This window comes from Dermochelys coriacea, chromosome 1 (assembly GCF_009764565.3).
Source record: "Dermochelys coriacea isolate rDerCor1 chromosome 1, rDerCor1.pri.v4, whole genome shotgun sequence".
NCBI lineage: Eukaryota > Metazoa > Chordata > Testudines > Dermochelyidae > Dermochelys > Dermochelys coriacea.
Window position 1 is genome coordinate 263369245 of NC_050068.2, and position 23194 is coordinate 263392438.

The following is a 23194-nucleotide window of genomic DNA, read 5'->3' on the forward strand; positions in this document are numbered from 1 at the left end:
ATGTAAATTTCTTATTCATACCTTTCTCCTGCTGAAGAATGGCCGCTTAAGCAGCTGTTAGTTTTGTTAACACCTCGCTGGGGCCAGTGTGTCTTTGTCTCTGAAAAACTGGTTTGAGGGCTTTACCCAGTATTACAACACATTTCAGTAACAATCATACAGTAGAATATCATAACTTCACATACGGTGTTGCTACATATATATCAATGGGATAATAATGTTCAGTAGATTATGACTTTTCAAATGATACCTCACAAGGCATACTTTGTACAAAATTTACCACAGTCTTGTAAAAGGGATGAACATGATTTTATAGACTGTCACACACCCAGCTACCTGTGATCTCAAAGATGATGTAAAGGCATACGGCGATGCACACAGATCAGTGTCAGAAAAGAGGCTACACCAGCTACAAAAAGCAACCTCAACAGACATACAACTTCAATAAGTTCTAAATTACATTAGGGCTGGCTGGCTCAACTATAAAGGATACTAAGGAAGTGATAAGAAACTGCTCTGTGGTACATAGACAACTGATTAAGTAAATCGAAGGGACTCAAAATTAAGACAACTGCATTGTAATTCCAAATGAAATGACAGAAGAAACATTAAATCTCATCCATGAAGGACATCAAGGATTAACTAAATGCCATAAATGGGCCAACCAGCCAGTGCAGTGGCTTGGCATCAGCAAGGATAAAAACAATAAAGTATCTCCATGTGAACATTGCAGAACTAATAGACCAACACAACACAAAGAACCTTTAATAACACCACATCTACCAAACAGACGTTGGAAGAGACTAGCTTCAGATTTCTGTGAATACAGAGGATATCATTGCTTGGTCATAGTGAATTATTTTTCCATGTATAGAGAAATAATGTACTTGAAAGACATAACATGTCACAGTGTTATCAAGAAACTGAAGTGCACTTTTGCTCATTTTGGCATTCCAGAACAACAAAGGATGGACAATGGACCACAATTCACTGCAGCAGAATTTAAGTCATTCTGAACAAAATATGATTTTGATTATATTACTAGCAGCCCATGTTACCCAGAAGTGAATGGAGAGGCTGAGAGAGCTGTTTCATGAAAACAAGAAGACCCTACAACAGGAAGATACATTCCTTTTTATCTGAGCTACAGGTCAATAGCAGCTACAGGATATAGTCCAACATGACTTCTGTTGGGAAGACAACTCAAAACTACTGCTCCAACTTTTGGAAAGAATCTATTTCCAAAGTGGCCAGACATGAAGAAAGTAACTAAATCAGATAAAAAAGTAAAATGAGCTTATAAACACTTTTACATCACACAATACCCAGAGAACTGTTGTGTCTAGAACCTGGTGACCATGTTCATGTCAAATTGGATAGAGAGAAAGGATGGACAACTTCAGCTGTCATACAGAGAAATAACTTAGAGCCCAGATATGTGAATGAGACCAACAGTGGAGAGTTCAACTGAAACCATTGGCATCTAAAATTTGTTCCTCAGAGAGAACAATCAGCAGAGTAAACTCTACAGACAGTGGATTCCAAACTGACCACATCCAGTTGTTGCAACTAATGGACACCCAGATGACCAAGCTGTTACGCTTTCAGCTTGTGTAATCAAAAAGCCAGTATGATTCAGAGACATTTAACAGAATAATTTATACTGAACTTCAAAGATACATGTAGGTACATTTTGTAAATGCTAGGAACGTATTAAAGGGGGAGATGTAATGGAATGCTAAACTGTATCATGCTGTTAAGCCATGAGGTGTCACAGTGTGCAACATGTCTTATTTCAGCTAAGCTTATCTCAGCCTTACAGGGCAGAACATTAAAGAATCTTATGGAAGATGCATCTCTGGTGTATCTCTCTGAGAAGGAAACTCTGTAGTCATTCAATAAATGACAAAGAAGTTTGACCTGTCAGTAGCAGCCCTGCAACCTATCATGTATGAGATGTACATGACTTCTGCCAAATCTGCAGACAACATGTAGCAAAGGGAGGAGCTGAAGCCATTAGAGCCAGGGAGGAAACCACCTGGCCACACTCACAACCAGAGCAGACCTGGTCCCCACTTTTCTGGAAGTGAAGGTTGGCTGGATTGCCGAGCTTTGATGCCTTACAAACTCTCCAATATTGGCTCACCCCATTGAGTGGTGCTTGTGTGCCATGCTGGTGCCTGTGGGATTGGCTCTCCATTGGTTGGACTCACATGCATCTGAATGTGCCACTGTTGCTCTGGCCTTTTGCTTCCACTAGTCTGCTCATGGCATCAAAGGAGAAACCGTTCACAGTAAATTGTGCAGTTCTACGATTCCTCGTCTCTCTTCTTACTTGTTTTGAAGCAGCAAATTAACCATGTTGACAATTAAATAATCATCATCGGTAAACTGAGCCAACATATAATTGAGATGAATGGGGCAGTTCATATCTCTCAGAATTATTGTTTTATGTTCTCTGCAGATGCAATCGATCATCTGGTCATCACTGCATCAGTTTATATACTCATTTCATGTTTTTAAGGCTTTCTTTGCAACCATAAGAGTCAGAGACTTTTTTTTTAATGAAAGCTGAGATTTTGGAGAACAAAAAGAAAAAGTGCTGAGTCACTGAACCAGTGAGACTGGTCCAATTCTAGGCTGAGTTTGGCACATCCACCTCCATGCAAGTCCACGGCAAATCCTCACTCATTTGTATAATGCTTATTCTGGTAGATAGTACATTTTGAAGTGAATTGGGGTGAGATTGAGGGCCTTGTGAAATCAAGCACCAGAAAAATAACCCCTTTTTTTTGGAGGGCAGAACACAGGTCGGAGATATTCCCTCAGCCCTATAGGCACCGACTCCGTGGGTGCTCTGGGTTGGGAGACAGGCCAGTCCTTGCTTACAGACAGCCCCCCAACCTGAAGCAAATACTCACCAGCAACCACAAACCACACAACAAAAACACTAACCCAGAAACCTATCCTTGCAACAAAGCCCGTTGCCAACTGTGTCCACATATCTATTCTGGGGACACCATCATACGGCCTAATCACATCAGCCACACTATCAGAGGCTCATTCACCTGCACATCTACCAATGTGATATATGCCATCGTGTACCTGCAATGCCCCTCTGCCATGTACATTGGTCAAACTGGACAGTCTCTACGTAAAAGAATAAATGGACACAAATCAGACATCAAGAATTATAACATTCAAAAACCAGTTGGAGAACACTTCAATCTCTCTGGTCACTCGATTACAGACCTAAAAGTGGCAATACTTCAACAAAAAAACTTCAAAAACAGACTCCAATGAGAGACTGCTGAATTGGAATTAATTTGCAAACTGGATACAATTAACTTAGGCTTGAATAGAGACTGGGAGTGGATGGGTCATTACACAAAGTAAAACTATTTCCCCATGTTTATTCCACCCACCCCCCACTGTTCCTCAAACGTTCTTGTTAACTGCTGGAAATGGCCCACCTTGATTATCACTACAAAAGGTTCCCCCCTCCCCCACTCTCCTGCTGGTAATAGCTCACCTTAAGTGATCACTCTGGTTACAGTGTGTATGGTAACACCCATTGTTTCATGTTCTCTATGTATATAAATTTCCCCACTGTATTTTCCACTGAATGCATCTGATGAAGTGAGCTGTAGCTCATGAAAGCTTATGCTCAAATAAATTTGTTAGTCTCCAAGGTGCCACAAGTACTCCTTTTCTTTCAGAGATATCAATGTTTCTGACGATGTCCTCCCTTTCTATCAGCACGGAAATAATCATACATGTCTTCACAAATGTCTTTGAAGAAAAAAATGTCTAAAGAAATTGTAACAGATAATGGAGTACCATCAATCTCCAGGAAAAAGGAAAACTACTGGGTGATGAATGGTATAACACATGAGAATTCTCTTTACTATGCAAGTGCATATGGATAAGCAGAAATATGAATAACTGATCAAGAAAGGTCTATAAAACCAAGCAATGAAGCTAAGCATTGGAAAAAGGCCATATAGGAAAGATTATTTGCTTAGAGATTGACACTATATTTAGCAACTGGTATAATAAACTTTTATGTTTTCCAAAGAGAGAGGAAGTGTTGTATCTAATGCTAACTGAATACTGCAGGAATGACGAACTATCATACCTACTTTCCGGCACTAAGAGGGATCTTAGGGAAGGAGTAAAAAAGGAAAAAGTAAGAAGGTGAGAGATCTATTACATATATGGGAGTTTGTTTAAAAGATCCAGTTTAATCCTATTAACTGCTAGCTTATTTCAGTGAAAATACTACAGATATCTTTTAAATGAGATGTACAACTAAGGTTGTGACCCTTGGGCATTATCTATCAGTGGTTTTCAACCTGTGGTCTGTGGACCCAAGGGGGTCTGCAGACTGTGTCTAAGATTTTCAAGGGGTCTGCACCTCCATTCAAAATTTTTAGGGGTCTGCAAATGAAAAAAAAATAAAAACCACTGGTCTATGCTAGTGAAATTTGGTTTGCTAATCACTGTGTGTTACTCTTAACATGTTGTAACACAGCATATGTCCACATGCAAAGTTACTTCCAGCAGTGCACAGGCATTCACATCACCATTTAGAACAAATTGTCTTAGGGTAAAATAGGTATTATGTCCTTTCTTTCATTAATAATAAGCTGGTGGTTTCTCAGTTACAATTAGCAGTCAGTTGTTCAAATCAAAGAAACTGCCATCACAAATAGGGCTTATTGACATTCTTATTGCCCATCGCAGCAGAAAGGCCAAGGACTGAATGGACCATGGAGATTGAATTCCTCTCTTAACACCCTGAGATGTTCCCTTCATGTCAAGGCTGAGGAACATACGCCGGTGGCAGATAACTGGTAGATTGTACTACTGCAGTTGATGGTGTAAGGGTTCTATGCATAAAGGACTGGATCCAAAACCCATTTAAGTCAATGGGCGTCTTTTCATTAACTTCATTTGGCTTTGGATCAGGCCCAAATACAGGACTTCATCTTCAAAGGCATATTATTATTATTTAATCCAGCATGTTTTATCAGCACCAAATTCACTTTTTTAAAAATTAGGAAAACTAAATGCAGAAAATATTATGGAAAGTCAGATCAAAGGAGGCAGCTGTAGTAGTCTTGTTCCCCATATTAAATGCCAACAAACCTTTTTTAAAATGTAGTGCCAGATTGAGAAATCTGGCTTCTTTATTAATAATGATGGCATACTGCCGCAACAACAGTGTATTAATTACCTGCATTATCTCCCAGGCCGTGTACTTTTAGTGTGACTGATGATCTTGTTTATTCCCACACACAATTTCTGGGAGACAGTGAATTTACGTGCACTGATAACAGCAAAAGGGGAAGTCCTGCAACTGGGGCTAAACATAGAGATAAGTGTGGGAACACAATAAGATTTTAAATTAAAAAACAAAGAGGAGAGGGTAAGGATCGAGAATAAGGAAAAAAGAGAAAGAAGAGAAAGAGTAAAGAAGAAAAGGAGAGAAAAGAAAGTCAGGAAGTGGAGTGCATCCTGACAGCATTAAACATTGTTCACATAGACAGTGCCAGTGTCAGTTTGGCAAACATTGAAAGCAGTTTAGGAGTCAGGGTGAGAATCCTATAGGCTTTCTGAAAAATATGCAGTTCTGGGGACAGTATCCTATAGACTTTGCCTGTCTGATGCCTTGCTTAGACACATGTACAAAGAAAGGAAGCCAAAGTCATATACTGAGCAAGTTGTTTTATCTACAGTGTTGGTCCCAAACACATCATACAGGAGAGATACATAGTCTGAAAACTGCAGTAATTTTTTTTTTTAAGTAAGGGTGACTCCTTCTGGCCAAAGGAAAGATGGGTCTTGGCTGTAAGCTACGAAGATGGAAGAGATGAGAAATTACCAGTCTTTACATTTTTTTCATACCATTTAGATTATTCAGCTGTTTGATTCATTATGGATTTTAGGACACTGGATGAGCTTGAATTTTGTATTGATTTTTAAAAAATCTCTGCCCATCACTTTGAGCTGAGAACTCTCTCCCTGTTCTCTTTTCTGTGTAACATTGGCCTGGTCACAGGTTTCAATAAGGGTTCAAAGAGCTCCATCTGGGAGAATCAGAACCTTTATTCTCAGCATGTCAGGTTCCAACAAGCGAAACATGGATATGGACAGAAACATTGCTGTGTAATAATGACACCTGTCTTCACAAACCTTTTCCGTATAATCTATCAGCCAACTTTAATTAGAAATAAAGTTAGCTCTGAAAAGCCAGTGCAGCTTCTATTATGCCTTGCTTATCATCAGCAATGCTGTCTGCCAGACCTGGATAGTAGAATCCTTATTACCACTGATGATTTAAGAGGCAGAAAAAGTTTGAATTTCAAATCCCAGATGGATTTTGGAATGTTGGCAGTTAGAAAAATCATCTTCTAACTAGCCATATTGGATCAGGACACCACTGAGAGCAAATAAACTTGGACACTACATTATTGTCACAGGTTTGCTTTTTAAGACTGTAGTGACATTTTGATTCTGGCATCTAATAACGCTGAATAAATAAACTAAAACAGAAGCATTTATTATTGACTTACCTGCAAATGTGACTGTTTATTTTTGAACATACTACATATGGGAAAAAGTCACTGGAGTGAAGAAGATCAAGGACATTTGAAAAGAATCCCAGCTGTGTGATATGAGGACAGAATGCAGAAAAAAGGTGTGTGTGAGATCTTGCTACATCGTACACCCCCTAGGCCAGTGGTTCTCAACCCGTGGCCTGCTTGCGGCTCAATCAGTGCACAGCTGCGGCCTATGTGACATCCTCAGAGTCATACAGGTAGCATATATATTGTGTGGAAGTGGCCCACATAACATATAGAGCCCAAAATGGTAAATAGGTTGAGAACCAGTGCCCTAGGCCAAAGCTGGAGGGGGTTAAATACCACCAAAACATGAAATTTCCTAAACAAATTCTTTGTAACATAGCCATCCATAAGGAAGGAAATGGTACTGCCAATCCAAACATATACAAATCATGAGTCCAGCTTCCCAAGAATTATGGTTGGCTTAAAAATAAAGAGATTTTAAAAAATAAATGTTTGGTTCTTTTTATTTGCCTTCTGACTTTTGAGCCTTTTGGTGCACTTGCTTCACATGTTCAAGTTTTGCCTCTGCATCTAGGAGAGCAAGAAACTTACTTTTTTAAAAATGAAAGCTGAGATTCTCATGTAATATCAAGATATCAGTATCTGGAGCTTTCAGAAAAAAAACACTACAAATTCAAGATACAATAGAATCACAAAAGTTGGTAACATTGAAGAAATAAACAATTGTAAGAAACATTCAGTGAAAAAATAATTTTATAGGACACTATTCCACAATGTTTCATTCATAGTATAAAATCAGATATTTGCGTAGCAGTGTATGATTCTCAATATGACTGTTGTTTGAAAACATACCATTTAGCTGACTGAATATTCCTTAGTAGCTCAGACAGAATGTGGGACATTAGGCAGCAAATAAGAGATGTCCCTTAAAATGCAGGATGTGAGTTCATACACCCCGCAGAACTATTAGGGCCCCAGAATTGATGTCAACATCCATGTTTGTGTGATTGATTGCTGCTACATTCATCTGATATTTTCACATCATCTACTGATTCCTAGGCTATAAGTTTTCAGGAATCTTCAGTTACTTGCTTGTGGCCATTACTTCTCTGTCTCCACCTTCCATGGACATAGAGGAGTTATTATGAGTAGCCTAAGGAGGTACAAATTGATGTAGTGAGATGCAATTAAGAAAAGGAAGATTAGGATGGATATAGAAAAAATGTTAACAATGAGCTCTATTAAGTTGTGGAAATATGACTGCCCCACTCTGTTCCCAGTTCCTCCTTTAGAATGTGAGCTCTCTAGGCTAAGGGACCTTATTGCACTATGTCAGTCATATTCTAACCACTGCACAGTGTTCCTGTACTTCTAATAATGTTTATAATAAAATTAGTCTCTGAAGAGAAGTGTTGAAAGCCCCATCATTTGAGTAATTTAAAATTGGACTGGACAAAGCACTGGAGAACATATTACTGGGACCAATCTTGATGGGCTGAGGGAGCTGACAGAACAACTCAGTAGGTATTCTGCTCTGATTTCTGTTATTCTATGTGTCTATGAATGTTCCAGAAGAATAAGAGAGAAAAACTCAGAGTAGTTTTGGAACATGAAGTTAATGCAGTATTTTGTGTTTAAATTAGATTGAATGAAATCCAGTTGTTTATTATCCAGTGGAACAGCAATCTGAGCAAACAAGTAGTGTCCTTGAGTCGGGATGAAATCCTGGCTCCACTAAAATCAGTATAAAACTCCCGTTGATTTCAATAGAGCCAAGATTTCAAATGTAACACTGAAATTCAAGAATCTCTCTCTTTCTCAGTGTTTTGGATATTTACAACAGTCTGTGGCCGCATAACACATACCCAGATATTATACTTGTTGGCAAGGGACCGAGTTTCCCTCCTAAACAAAGTGTAGCTTCCATTGATTTGAATGTGAGTTGTTCATATATATCTGAACGCAGAATATGGCCTAAAGCATCAGGGACGAGTATTCATGACTAGGTGATCTAAAGGAAGATCTTCATTAGCTGTTAGTAATACTAGGGCTTGTACCTGCTTTCAAGGCCTCTAGCCACTGGAGGACAATGCAATCAAACTGATAAACACTTGACATGAGCAGATGACACATTCCATGCAGAAGAGGACAGCAACAGATACAAAAAAAACAGGATTTCTGTTTTTGCTTGGTGAGACCTTGAGGGATGGGAACTACTGATTTATAATAGGGTGCTGCCCGGGAATTCAGTTTTGTGGCAAAGAGGGGAGAAATGTGCTGCTGTTTTGATACTTTACTTATTTTTGCATCGTGTTTTTAGAGGGCAGTTTTAAGCTGCAGTTAAATCCAAATAAATAGTAGATATAGCCCAGTACATTACACAATTCCCATAGTTATCATGACATGCAAATGTAACATACTTAATTCCAGTAACTTTACTAGTATTTGCTGACTGCTTCCAGGAGGCAGACTAAGAAGAGCATTTAGGCCCAAAGCCTGCTCCCATTGACAAGATTCCCACTGACTTAAGTGGGAGAAAGCTCAGGCCCTCCATGAGTAATTACCCCAGAACAGCCAGAGATAAGTCAATAAACTAGACATGAAAGGCTCCATCATCCATTCTCAATCTGGTGGTCCATCCATCCACTCCTCTGCTCATACCTCTATACCAGCTTGTTATTTTAGAGTTCTTACATTACAGTTCATAAGAACAGGGTTGAATGTGCTGGTCTGCAATTCTAGGCTCACTTTTAAGTGCTGGATAGAGTAATGTTGTTTGCTCATAAACCTGGCAGCTGACATTGAGTTATCTCCCCCTCCCTCCAAAGATAAAGAACAGTGAAGCATTTATTTGGTAGTAGGGGTAAGCTCATGTAAAATATTACATGGACTTTGTAAACAGGTATAAAATATGTAGTGCTCCTTTAAATGCAGGGTTTTTTAATGAGATAAACCAAGAAAATTCTGGTTTCAGTTCAGTTGGTCTCTGCCACAAATACTGTATTTGCACAGTTGGTGTTTAATTTCCTTGTTTTGTTTTAAAATAATCTCTGGAAAGTTATAAAAGTTTATTTAGTCTTCAGTGGGGCTTCAGTCCAGGTTCTGGTGGACAGGTAGTAGCTGCTATGGATGTCCATTGGTCCTAAAATGCAAGATCCATAACATTCAGTAAAATATGGATTCAATATTTATCTGCCTTAAGAGTTGTTGGCTCCCTCTACCTTTCTATTTCATTTTCTCCCTTGTCAGAATAGCCAGGGGATGGGTAGATTTTTTTACCTTTTCTTACCACCTGATTTGAGAACATTCTCAGGATGTGTTCTTGAGAGGATCCACTCAAGAATACTGCCTTGTTATCTCTGAATGATTTGAGGTTTGTCTTTGGTCTCACATGTCAAATCTGTGACCTGCAGGAATTGGGTCCCTGCATGACTCTTAGCAGTCTCATCACAAAAACAATTAACACAATTGGCCCCCTCATTGGTAGTCTCAGGAGACAGGCCAAAGCCTCAATAGACTATGAAAACTTGCATTCCCTAGAAGTGTTTTCTCTATAGCAAAGTTGGGGTACATTGCCCAGGGTGATATTGGGGGATTCCTAAAACATTGATTCTGTGCTGATTCTGGAGGTTTTCAGTTAGACATTTTTTGGCAGCACTGAAAATCATTTTGATTAGAAAAACTAAAGGAATGAAAATAGTATCTTAAAGACATAAAAATTATATAGAGTAATATAATAACCCCCAAACTTAGGGGCACAACCAAAAGGGGTGACCTGGAAGGGCAAAACAAACACAAAGCAACCATCTGTGTTTCTCTGGGGCTTTAATGGATCTTTTACTTTATATCCATTTAAATGGCCTCCTTTTACAACCCAGCTGGCCCCTCCTTCTTTCTCTTCTCAACCCATCAATTCACTGTGATGCAGAGTTAAAGTTTCCTTATCAGACAAAGTGCCAGTACTATCTCTCTTTTATAGCCTCAACCTTTTAATGAGCAAGCACACAAAGCAACCTTTGGCCTCTCTCCTTTCCTAAGTTCTGTTGCTTTTAATTCTTCACAAACAGACATGCCAGTTAGGGTAGATAGGTGTGGGGTGGAGGTGCAGGCAGAAAAGGGGAGAGAGTAAAGGGGTGAAAGAGATACGGTATAGCTGATCGGTGGATATACAACATGAATCTTTGTTTCAGCCTATTCAGGAACAACAACAATGTAGTGTGTATATATGTGAGCATTGGGCAATGGGTCTAAACTGAGAGGAGTAATGAGACAAGGAATGCTGGGTCCGGACCTCTGGCCAACGCTCCTCTGTCTCCAGCTGCTGTGGCAGGTTGGTGAGGGCAAGTGTGTCAAGGACAATTATGTAATCAATGTGATGCAGCTGAATCACACAGACCTTCCATGGACCTTCGATAAAATAAAACCAGCTGTGCAGCTGGGACTAAGTATGGTAGAAGAGGAGCTGCAGAGTGCAGGTAAGGGTGTGATGCTGTGTGTTCTTTTCCCCTTTAGAGTTTTTGGGTCAGACTCTGAGCCCTGGCCCTCGCTCAGTCAGTGCTTCTACAAACTGCCCCTCAGAGCTGTTTTTGGGCTGTCCAGTCACCATGTAGATCAGACAATAACTCTCCCCTTCTTTCAAAGCAGCGGAGCCACAGAACAAATACTGAACCAGGGATGTTTGTGTGCAAGTTGATGCAAACCATTCCCTGAGTTAATTTCTGAAGATGTTCAGTTGGGATTGAGAACATAGAAACTGCTGACCTAAATCAGACCAGATCAAGACCAGACCATTGAGTCTAGTATCCTGGCTCCTCCCCTAGCAGAACAGATCAGTGATCCATCTATTCTGGTAACTTCTATGTTAGATAATAACAGATGCATCAGCCCACTCCCCCAATGATGCACATAACTTTGTAACATTATGATAGAGAAATTTCATCCTGACCCCAGCTGCTGCTCAGATTATTCCCTGAAGTGTGGGGATCAGCAGCCCTTATAATTTTTAATTTAGGTAGCATCACTGCAGATGCTATTCTTACTCATTTTCATATCTAACCCCTCTTTTCAATATCACTAAACCAATGGTTCTCAAACTTTTTTTCCGCAGACTACTTGAAAATTGCTGAGGGTCTCGGCAGGCCATTTAATGATCTTTCCAAATGTTGTTTTAACCATTAGCTATTGTAAAGTGCTTTCGATAAAAGCGCTATATAAAAAAAAATAACATTTTTGTTCTACAAATAAAAACACAGAACTCATACTTTTATATCAATAGTTTTACCTTTCTAATGCAATGGATGTGCCCTCTCTCCCCCACCGTAGCAGTCCCCCGAGCTAGGGCTGCGAAGGAGGGGGGGTCTCTCCCCTGCCACAACAGCCGCAAAGCTGAGGCTGGGAAGGAGGGCTGTCTCTCCCTGGCAGTCACAGTCCTGGAGCTAAGGAAAGTCGCCTCTTTCTCTGGCCGCCACAACCCTGCCCATCTCAAATTCCCTCCACCCCCTCTTCTCGCCCCACTGCCCCCTCCCACCAACCCTATTCCCCCCAAGGCCACCACCTCACCTTACATGGACATCTTCTCCAGGGTCCAGGCACCTAATTAGTGGAGCCACGACTGCACGACTCCACTAATTAGGTGGGTGGCCCTTCATTCTCTCGTGTGTGGCCACCCAGGCACGCACCTTACAGGGAACTATCTGTGGACCACCCAGATGGAGGTCGCGGACCACTGCTGGTCCACGGACCACATTTTGAGAACCTCTGCACTAAACTATTTACCTCCATAATGTCCTGTTACGGCAAGTTCTAAGAAAACTATCTCCTTTTCCTCCCCATTTTTAATGTTTTGTCTTTTTGTTTCATTTGAATTTGATGCCTTCTGATTTTTTTTCCTGTAGCTTTAAAAATCATCTGATATTCTGTCTCTGATCATGCCCAATACCTGATGCTTCAGAGAAGGATGTCAGCCCTCTATAGTGGAGCTAATTTTGCAATCTTATCCAGTGGAATGGAGGGTAGGGAGAATTGCTTCCCAGTGAATTTTGGGAATGGAGGCATCTTAGTATGCAGGCCCATATTAATGGATGGGCTAATGGGGCCATAGCCCAGGCCCCTCAGAAGACTACACCCTCACCAAACCCATGGAATTGCAGTAAGTACTGTTGTGATCTGTACTCACTTGCAATGACACTCCAATTTGGCCCAGCCACTGCTGCATCATGACCAAGGAGCGACTGGGACAAACCTGAGGAGTGTTGCGACCCAGAGTGCTAGGTGCCAGCCCCAGCCCCAGCCCCAGCCCCATGGGACAGGAACCACTGCTGCAGGGTAAGTGCAGGCTGCACAGAGATTTTTGAAACTGAGGTCCTCCCACCCTTCCAAACAATTAAAAACACCAAAGGGAGGCCCCCCGAGAGCAGAGAGTATAGCAGGGCTCAGGATATTCTGTCTCCAGGACCAAGAATGTTCTTAATCTGGCCCTGTTAGTATGAGACTGTACTGCTCTGTGTCACGAATGAAAAGAGAGGGACCCTCAGTGCATCAGTGAGTAGATGTGTCTTTTAATGCTATTTCCCATTTCTCCTTCTATAGGAAAAAATGTGACAATCAGCGCCACCTACCATGACTTCAACACATCACTGTATGTCTCACAGGGCTGTCGCACTACCACCTGTGAGGGTGTGGAGGTCATCAAGCAACTCTATGTGAGTACTAGGCATTTCTACAGAAATCCTTCTTTACTGTTTGTGAAAGTGTGTTGAGTGTTGGCTAGAGGCAGGTATAGTGTGTGCTGGCAGCAAAGTACAGGCTTCCTACACAGACACTCAGTTCACCTCATTTCCAATTTATAGCACCCCCTAATTCTTACTGTCTGCCCCATATATACGTATAGCTAGCCTCTCTTGAGCCACTTCACTCCTCACCTGCAACTCCAACACAGCTCTGACGATGCATTTTAATTCTGACACGTAGTCCCCCTGCTGTTCCAGACCTGAGCTCCCACACAGCTTTGTCATACACCTCTGTGCAGACCACACACTGCCATGCATCATTCTGTCACCTCCCTTCTTCTCTTGCTCCAGATTCATCCTCTTATCTGTTCCCTCATTCCACAGCCCCTTTTCTCACCACTTTGTACTTGCTCAGTGACAATTTATCTTGGTGCTGTGTCTTCTCACATTTCACAGTCTCCCCCCAATCCCCCTTGCCTGTGCCTTGCTCCACATTCTGCACTTCCCATATCAGTAGCCCCTTCCCTCACTTTGCACTCTCCATTGCAAATGCTCTTTTATCTCTTGCAGAATAGCGGCACACTTGGCTGCGTTGTCCTGGGACCCACTTGTACTTATGCCACGTACCAGATGTTCTCGTAAGTATCAGAAAAAAACATTACTGTGTTCCAAGGAAGTAAAATACTCAACAAAATTGTTTCCTACTCAGACCAGCATAGACACTGAACTTGTGTGTGGGGCATACTGTGCTTCACAATCAGGGTCCTACAGAGCTCCTATACCTGGCTACACCTCTGGCAGGGACAAAATGCCCCCTAAAGGGCTTATTAATGCAACTGCTTTACTAGGTAGGACTCAGGAGAGGAGTGATAATTATTGACAAAAAGTAGTCTGATCACTCAAGGTCTCAGCAAGCTACCTCATCAACACTCCCAGCAGGAGACAGACATTGCCTTGAACAGAGGAATCTCCATATTGGCTCAGACAAGTGGTCCATCTAGACAAGTATCTTGTCACTGGCATTGGACTGTAGTAGATGCTTCAGAGGAAGGTGCAAGAAACCTTGCAGAAGACAGTGCTGGGATAACGTGCACTAAGAGACGGTTTCCTCCTAACCCCCAATATTTAGAGCGTTGCTCATTCCCTGAATTATGAGTGATTATATGCCTTCCAAAATTCCTGTTTTTTAAAAAAATATATTTACTGTTATATACATAAACAATACAAGAGTAAAATTTTGTGTGTATATATAAGTGCAGATATTGTTAGCCATAAAATTATGGTCTGACCCTTTTTTGAACCCTGCTAAGCCCCAGGCCAAAATGATATTGTGTTGCAAGGCATTCTATAGGCTATTTGTGTGTTGTGTGAAAGAAATATTTTCTTTAATCAGTTTTGAATTTACCTTCTTTCAATTGCATTGAATGTTTCTTTGCTCTTTTACTGAGTCAGCATGAATAGAAATCCACCTTCTCTTTTCCACTCACTGTTTTGTATGTTTTTAATCATGCTCCCTAGTATTTGCCTCTTCTCTAAGGTAAAGCATCCCAGACTTTTCAGTGTCCCTCATACACGAGTTTTTCCATGTTCCTACTGATTCTGACTGCCCATCTCTGACCCCATTCTGTTTCTCCGATATCCTTTTTGAGGTTGGATGACCAGAACAGAACATATTATTCCTGGTGAGGGTGTATGATTGATTTATATTATACAGTAATATTACCAGCTTTATATATAGCAGTATTATAATATTTTCTGTATTACACTCCATCCCATTCCTTAAGCATCCTAGCATTACTTTTTTGGACTTCTGCTGTATCTTGATCAAAGAGCTTCACTCAGTTATTTACCATAATTCCCAAGTCTTCTCACCCCCACTCCCTCAGTTAATTCAGAAAGTTTATGAGGAGTTGAAGCTTCTGCATGGCAATGAACCATGGCAACCAGATTGACCCAGGGTAAAATGAACAGATTTGGGAACCAAAAAGCAGGTTCTTTACCTGGCAGTACTCTAAACCAGCCTGGTAAATTTCCATTTTAATAATGAAATCATCTTCCTGGCTCATTGCATCAGTTGTCCTCCCGAGCACTGTACTTCGTCCACTGGCTCCCCCTTTTCTACTGCATCAAACATAAGCTACATTGCTTCATAATAATAGTAATAATAATAATAATAATAATAACAATGACCTTTACCTAGACATAAAGTTAGACAGTAGTTCTATCATACCAGTGTCAGATAATTGTAATTGCCATATTGTTCAGTACAATATTCCCTATGAAGTGTAAAAGATTCTCCTAAAAGAATTGCAGAATTTTTCTAGTATAATGTGATAACTGTGCAACATTGCAGAAAATGCTTTCACCCATTACAACCTCTCTATGGAGAAAAAATAGTGGTGTTTTCATAAATTCACCCCAGGTGGAGGTTTTCCATATTTGTCTCTGTAACCACTACTATTTCCCCTTTCCCATAACACACTAAGAAATCTGGTTGTAGAAGTAAGATTTGTCAATAGCTCTGAGAATCTCTCCTCCAGCCCTGCTCTGTGAAGTGCTAAAATTTAAGAATTTTAATTTTAATCTACCCATTTAAGAAGAGTGGCTATTGATGGCCTATGATTCATCTGACATCGTTCACCTGGCAAAGGATATCAACCCACAGTTCATCCAGAATTGGCTTAATGGAAATAACTAGACTTTACTAAGCTATTTTAGATTTCCTTAGTGCATAGGCTGGCACTGTACAATAATTTTACCCCTCTACATAAGATGGAATGTGATAACTGGTCCTGGAGGTTCTTATATCACACCTAGAGGTTGAGAGAAAGATTATACAAGGGATTGGTCAGCAGACAGGTAGCTTGTTTCTAGTTCCCCTCTGGCCTCAAGAAAATGACAATCATCACCATCTGATAGCTGTTCCATGAACTGTTTAAAATAAGTTGATGGGTTTCAGACCCACCTCTAGCAACAGAAGATGGCATCACAACAACTGTGGCAGGTTCCCCCCAGGGTGCCACCCAGAAATGTGGTACCACTTGGCCCCCGACCCACCAGCCTGGGCTCCCTCTCACTCTGTATTGCTGTGACAAGCTGCAAAGCCCTCCAGCCTGCACTTTCACCAGCATACATACAGGTAGGGACATGCCCAGCTGCAGTTATATGCAGGCTTTCTGACCAGCCCCTGCATTGGAAGGCTACAGTTAAGGCAACTCCCAGCTCCTCAGACATGTATCCCGTCTGGAGTATAAACCCAAAACTATATTATCTTGCACTGCACACAGAACTATATAGTATAAACTCATAAAATTCACCCCCTCTCTCAATGTGGAGAGGAATATGCAACAGCCTTTGCCCCAAGCTATGATTCCCATACACTTCACTCCAACTCACTGGTTAGATAAAGCAAAAACAAGTTTATTAATGACAAAAGATAGATTATAAGTGATAGCAAACAGATCAAAGCAGATTACCAATCAAATAAACAAAAAATGCAAACTACATTTGATATGCTAGATAGATTTGATATGAATAGCAGATTCTCACCCTAAGAGATGATACAAACAGGCTGCAGATTCTTAAGGGGCAAGCTGCACTTGCTTTACATCTCGAAATCCTCAGATGTTTCATTAACAGGTTAGAAATCCCTTTAGTCTGGGTCCAACACTTCCTCCAGTCCAATCTTTGTTCCTCAGGTGTTTCCAGGAGTCTTCTTGGGTAGGGAGTGAAGAAAACCCGATGATGTCACTCCCTGCCTTATATAGCTTTTGTATATGGCGGGAACCCATTGTTCCCAACGCTTGGTTCCCAGACCAGTCTGTGGAAAATACTGATATCCCAAGATGGAATCTACAGACATGTGGTCTCATTATATGTCCTTGTAGAGTCATAGCAGCCATCACTTGGAGGCTATCTGTAGCATTTTCAGGAAGGCTCCCCAGCTGGGAGATAAGCTTCTCCTAAGGCCTATTGTTTTTTCCTAATGGCCCATTGCCCTGAATAGGCCCTTCCCCACCCACTATCTAGACTGAAAACATCTTGTCTAGTGTGCATTACCCATCTATCCATGCGTTACTACATTTGAAATACAGATACATAGTCAACATTTATAACTTCAGATACTAACATGATACATGCATACAAATAGGATAATCATATTCAGCAAATCATAACTTTTCCAATGACACCTTATATGACTTATCTTGCATAAAATACATTATAATTATGTTATAATCATTTGGAAGGGTAGTGTGTAGTGGAGGCATGCAGTGTACCTAAACCGAGGCTAGTTAAATTGTCAGTCGAGCACCATTATGCTGTAATGACATTTTAATTAAAGATTTCACCTGTTCTTTGGTGGGATGGGGTGAGGTATTATTTCAAATTTAATTTGTTGTAAAACTAAGTCAGGACACAAAGTGAGAAAGTACTGGCCATGTGAATCACATGGTAGCTATCTTGATGTGACATCAATTCATGTATCAGCCATATTGTTTTTTTCCCCTCTTCTCTTCCCCCTTAGCGTTGACACAATATTGGGCCTCCCTCTGATCTCTGCAGGGAGCTTTGGGCTGTCATGTGACTACAAAGACAACCTAACTCGAATCCTGACTCCAGCCAGAAAACTGACCTACTTCTTCGTTGATTTCTGGAAAGAGTCCAAATTGCCATTCAAAACCAACTCCTGGGAATCCACCTACCTCTATAAGACAAATGACATCCCAGAAGACTGCTTCTGGTAAGAACATTCCCATGTCTCTCCCAGCTACTGTCCTAGAAAATCTGGTGGTGGTGGGGGGGAAATCAAGCTCTTGGTTTTACACCATTCAAACATTTGTAGACTTTTTAAATCCCTGACATAAATGGTTATACATCTGGCTTAACACATGAGAGGTCCCATTTAGTATTACTGATGTGCATAAAAGTTTACAAGTTCAGGGCCTGAGTTAGCTCTTTTAATTCTTTCTCACCTCAGTTCCTCCAGTCACTGGTTATTTTTGTTACACTGAATGCCTTTCAAACTCTGATCAATGTTCTTCTCTGAATGAAATTACCTAAAATGAAAGCAATAGCCTAGGTATGGTCTCACCAGACCATGGCCATAGAGGGATATTATTACTTTTCTGCTCTATGACATGATACTTCAGTATATGCAACTACAGGGGCTGCTCTTTCTGTCATAGCATTGTAAAATCATGTCTAATCTGCTGTCTGCTATCACCCTTAGGCCTTGTTCAGTTTTTTAGAGTCTTCTTCATTAACACTGGATTTCAATCAATTATTCTGATTTTTTTCCCTTTAGTTACAGTACATTGCCTTTTCCCAAGTTAAATTAATCTTATTTAGTTACTTTTTGCCCAGACTTTAATCTTTCTAAATCCCTTGGTGGATTTTTTCATTGTCCTCACTGGTATGTACAATTCCTCCTAATTTCATATCATATTGGAATTTCATGAGTATATTTCACTCCTTCTTCTAGGAATGAAGATGTTAGTGCAGACTTAATATCAATCTCTGTGACAGTCCAATAGACATTTTCCCACACAATATATTGCTATTTATCATTACCCTTTGTTTATGTCCATCAATCAGCCAATTGTCAGTTTGAGTGGGTTCCTATCCCAGTTTGAATTAATTTTTCAAGTAAGATTGAGACAATTGCTTTATTAACATCCAAATATTACATTTAGTGCACTCCACTCTTCCACTGATTCAGAAATTAAACTAAAAAAGCAATCAAGTTTCTGTGGAAAAATTTATTTTTTATTGCCCTCTGTCAGGAAAACACATAAGTACCTGCTGAACTTTATGCATCAGCTTAAACCCTATTGACTTCAGTGTGATTTAAGCACTGGGAACTAAAATACAATCGCAGTTCCATTATCTCATAGGTGTTTAATGACCATTTTCTCTTAGTATTTGTCCTTTTATTAAGGATAGAAACGACTTACAGGATGGTAATTGCCAGGATCATTTTTCTTTCATGTTTTGAAAATTAGTGGTTTTTATCTAATTTGCTCTATCCCCAGTTCTCCATAACTTTCCAAAAATAAATGTCCATGGTACCATACATTCTTTAGCTAGATTCCTTTAATACCTTAGGTTTCCTACCATTCAGAGCTGCTGATTTGTGAATTTTCATATTTTCCAAGTATTTTCTTGTATTTCCTTTATCAATACTACTTTTCATGGTCTTTCTTACTTCCTAATTGTTCAAAACTTTTTTTTTTATTGTGATATTCAGGAAGTACTTATTTTGTGTAAAGTGTTATGGTTAACTTGAAGTGTTTTAAATTGACTATTTTCTTTTAAAAAATCCAGTTTCTGATAAAGCACCAATTAAATAATATGGCCTGATTATTTTCCCTCCCAAAAATATTTTAGAGGTATGAGTATCTTCAATGGGACTATTCATGTGTGTAAAGTTGTTAAGACACCTGAATGTGTGCAAGAATGGAGCCTTACTCACTAAGGATATGAACCTGGTGCGGTGCAGAGCGCCCTCTTTTCTTATTGAAGACAATGGGAGAAAAAGGTGTTGAGCACCTCAAAGGATGGTGCCCCAAGTGCTGTTAGATCACAAAGTAAGCAAACCAGGGGAGGAAAAATAGAGAAAATTATTTCTTCTCCCACCACTAATTTTTCAGATATAGTGACCCAAAGTCTCTTTTGTAACTATAGGAGGTACAAAATTTTCAAATAGAAATAGGATTTTCAAATTGACAGTGTCCCTTTATTGCTTTTACCTAGCATTTACTCATTCTGCTTTTTTCCTCTCCTTATCTCTTTCCAGCGAGTCTTACTTGACTTTGCATTTTTATTTTCTTGCCTCCTATCTTTTTTTAATCACTTTTTTTTAAAACCTCAGGTCTTTAAGCAGTCCCTTGGAAAACCACATTTACTTCTTTGCACTTTAATTGTTAGTCTCTAAGGTGCCACAAGTACTCCTTTTCTTTTTGCGGATACAGACTAACACGGCTGCTACTCTGAAACCTGTCACTAGATTTTGTAATTCCTCAAAGTTTTCTGTTTTGAAAATGATCTTACTACACTAATGCATTATCTGAACCAAAACTTTATAATACCAGCTTTAAGTGATTCTTGCTCAGCTTCAAGGTTTTCCTTTTTATGCTCACATTCTCTGTACTGCTTTCCCTCCCAAATTCTGTTTAACTTTATTGATGCAGAATGGCTGCTGCATTCCAACCCAGTAGTGGCTACATTTCTGTAGTCAGTGAAGTGATCCTTATGTGCTGTAAACAGTCTATCAGACATTTTAGGATTATTAATGCGGGAAGGTGCTATATAAATGTAAGGCATTGGCAATATTTTCAGCTGATCTATAACCCACACTTCCTATCCTACATCAGGTACCTCAATGCACTAGAGGCTGGAGTCTCATACTTCTCTTTAAAGCTGACATTCAAAGAGGTTTTAAGGACACCAGAAAAATTAAAGAAAATTGTGAAGGATCAGACCCGGAAAAGCAATGGTAAGGGGAGATGAGAGTTCTCTTTCCCTTGCATGCATGCTGTTGATCTCTATCTATGCACTACTGCCTGGGTTATGTTCTGGGGAAAATCTTTTCACTTATGGCAGAAAGAGCACAGATACTCTTTTTTATCTTCTATTTTTGTGAATGTGGGAAGATGGCACAAAACTCAGTTCCCCCACTGTCCTGATAAATCATATGGGCATATTCTGCCTCTTGGGGTAGATTATCTTCTGCAGACATGACCCTGTCTTCGTACAAGCCCTGTCCAGTGGAGCATCCATAACCCAGCAGCCCCTGGTCATAGTTTGGATTCCTGTGTTACTAGAATGCCCAGCTTCTTTCTCTGTGTCTGTTTCTCTCTCTCACACACACACCCCTTTTGTGCAACAAGGGGGCTCATTTCAAACATGCAGGAACGACCAATCCCTACTGGAAACCATGGCCATGGTGGTGATGCCTCAGCTCTATTAACAAGTGCTTATGGTAATGCTAACCTCTGACATCATTGGAGAGGAGGAGCATGAGAATAAGGAAGCCAGTGACAGATTAATGGTTTATTCTTCTAATGCCCTTTGCCTTAGAACCTTGTATACCATGTTACTGATAGTAGTTTATATTGCACTCCATCTATGTGCAATTTTAATGCTCATGAAAGCAAGGTGCTGATTATAGCTGGGGTCAGGCATAATGTGGGCAAGTGCTGAGCAAGCTTTCTCCTACCACTGTGTAGTTCAGTCCTGACCCACAACTATCTGTTCTCCCATTTCTGGCAATGCCTCTCAGCCCTGACCTGCTGTAGCCCTGCTATTCTAGAGTTTATATTCTAAGAACAGTATGTAAAACTCTATTTGTCATCCTCCTCCTTATTTGTATGCCTCTCACCTTCTCTACATCTGTCTTTGCCTGGTCTGTAGTGATCATCATGTGTGGCTCTCCAGCTGAGGTCAAGACAATCCTAGAGGGAGAGAAAGTAGATGAGGACATAGTCATCATCCTGGTGGATCTTCACAAGTAAAGTATCACTGCTGGTTTTCCTTCTGAACCCATTCCCATTTCCTGCAGGATGGAGCTAATGGAAATAGTGCAAGAGGAACTCTCATGCTGAGGAGACATTTTACCATGAAACATTTCCCTGACACCTCCTTTTCATAGTCTTCTTGGCCCCTTTTAGCCAATTATCAAAGCTTTTTGGTGTTTGAATCAGGACGCATCCTCCATATCACTTATCCAATCCATGTTAGATTTTTTCTAAGGCATCTAAATTTTGGACTGTGATGTCATAGAGTCATGACCTCATTGCAGGATGAAATTATAGAATAATAGAAATCAAGTTAGAACCTAACGTCTTTTCTATCTTCCTCCCTACTACCCCACCAGAAAACGCAGGAATGCACCCTAAAAGATATTCTCCAGGGCTTTTTCTTGTCCAATTTTAAATGACATAAGCAGTGGGGCTTCTACCACTTCCACTGAGAGACTATTACATCCTAGTAGGGAGATCCATTTGGCTATGGATCTCCTGATATTCACCCTAAATATTCACTTGCTTGATTTCACCTTAGTATTCCTAATTACAGCCTCTTCAGATCACCTTACATGATTTCTCTCTTTCTTTAAGATGGGCTCTTCAAAGGAGCCTAAGGTAGTTAGATACTCAGTTAGGATTTGGGCATCTAACTACCTTAGGCTCCTTTGAAAATCTGGCCAGAAGGCTAGAATTTTCAAAGGTATAGAGACACCTAAAGAGGCAGAGAGGCACGTGGTGGGATTTTCAAAAACATCTAAGTGAGTTAGGCACCTAACTCATTCAAATCAATAGAAGTTAGGGACCTAACCTGCTTAGGTGCTTTTGAAAATCCCACTAGGCACATAAATACCTGCGAAGTGTTTATGCCCTTGGTGTTTATGCCCTTAATGTAATTGTAGATATTTCTCATATCCCCCTTAGCTGTCGAGCTGGTCGGGAATTTTTTGACAAAGTTTTTCATCCAAAAATGTTGATTTGTCAAATCCTGTGAAAAGGGCAGTTTTGATTAAAATTTTCCTTAGCTCCGAGTTGAAATTTCTACTCAAAATAAAAGAGCAAGAGACCCTGGAATAGCCTGCTGGTTATGGCACTCTCTTAGGATGCAGGAGCCATAAGATGTCTAGGTTTATGGGCCTGCTCTGCCTAATTCAGAGCAGAGACCTGAACACAGGTCTACCTCATCCCAGGTGAGTGCCCTAACCATGGGGCTATAGAGTCAGTCTTTCTTTCTGACCCAATGAAAATTTACTTACACAAAGTGGAACAGCTCCAACAGAAGAGATCCACCTTAGAATAGCTGGGTGGCTAATGCGCTCAGCTGGGATGTAGATGACCACAGTTCAAGTCT

The 23194-nt window shown here is 40.4% G+C and overlaps 1 protein-coding gene across 1 annotated transcript in view; it reads left to right on the forward strand.

Annotated features, from left to right (window-relative positions):
* The first annotated feature begins 10857 nt into the window (after positions 1-10857).
* Positions 10858-23194, forward strand: part of GUCY2C (guanylate cyclase 2C) — a 59256-nt gene continuing 46919 nt past the window's right edge. Inside the window, exons 1-6 of the mRNA XM_043502575.1 lie at positions 10858-11068; positions 13182-13294; positions 13892-13959; positions 17847-18062; positions 20695-20816; positions 21734-21830. Coding sequence (XP_043358510.1) covers positions 10858-11068; positions 13182-13294; positions 13892-13959; positions 17847-18062; positions 20695-20816; positions 21734-21830 — 827 coding nt within the window. The remainder of the gene's footprint in view (positions 11069-13181; positions 13295-13891; positions 13960-17846; positions 18063-20694; positions 20817-21733; positions 21831-23194) is intronic.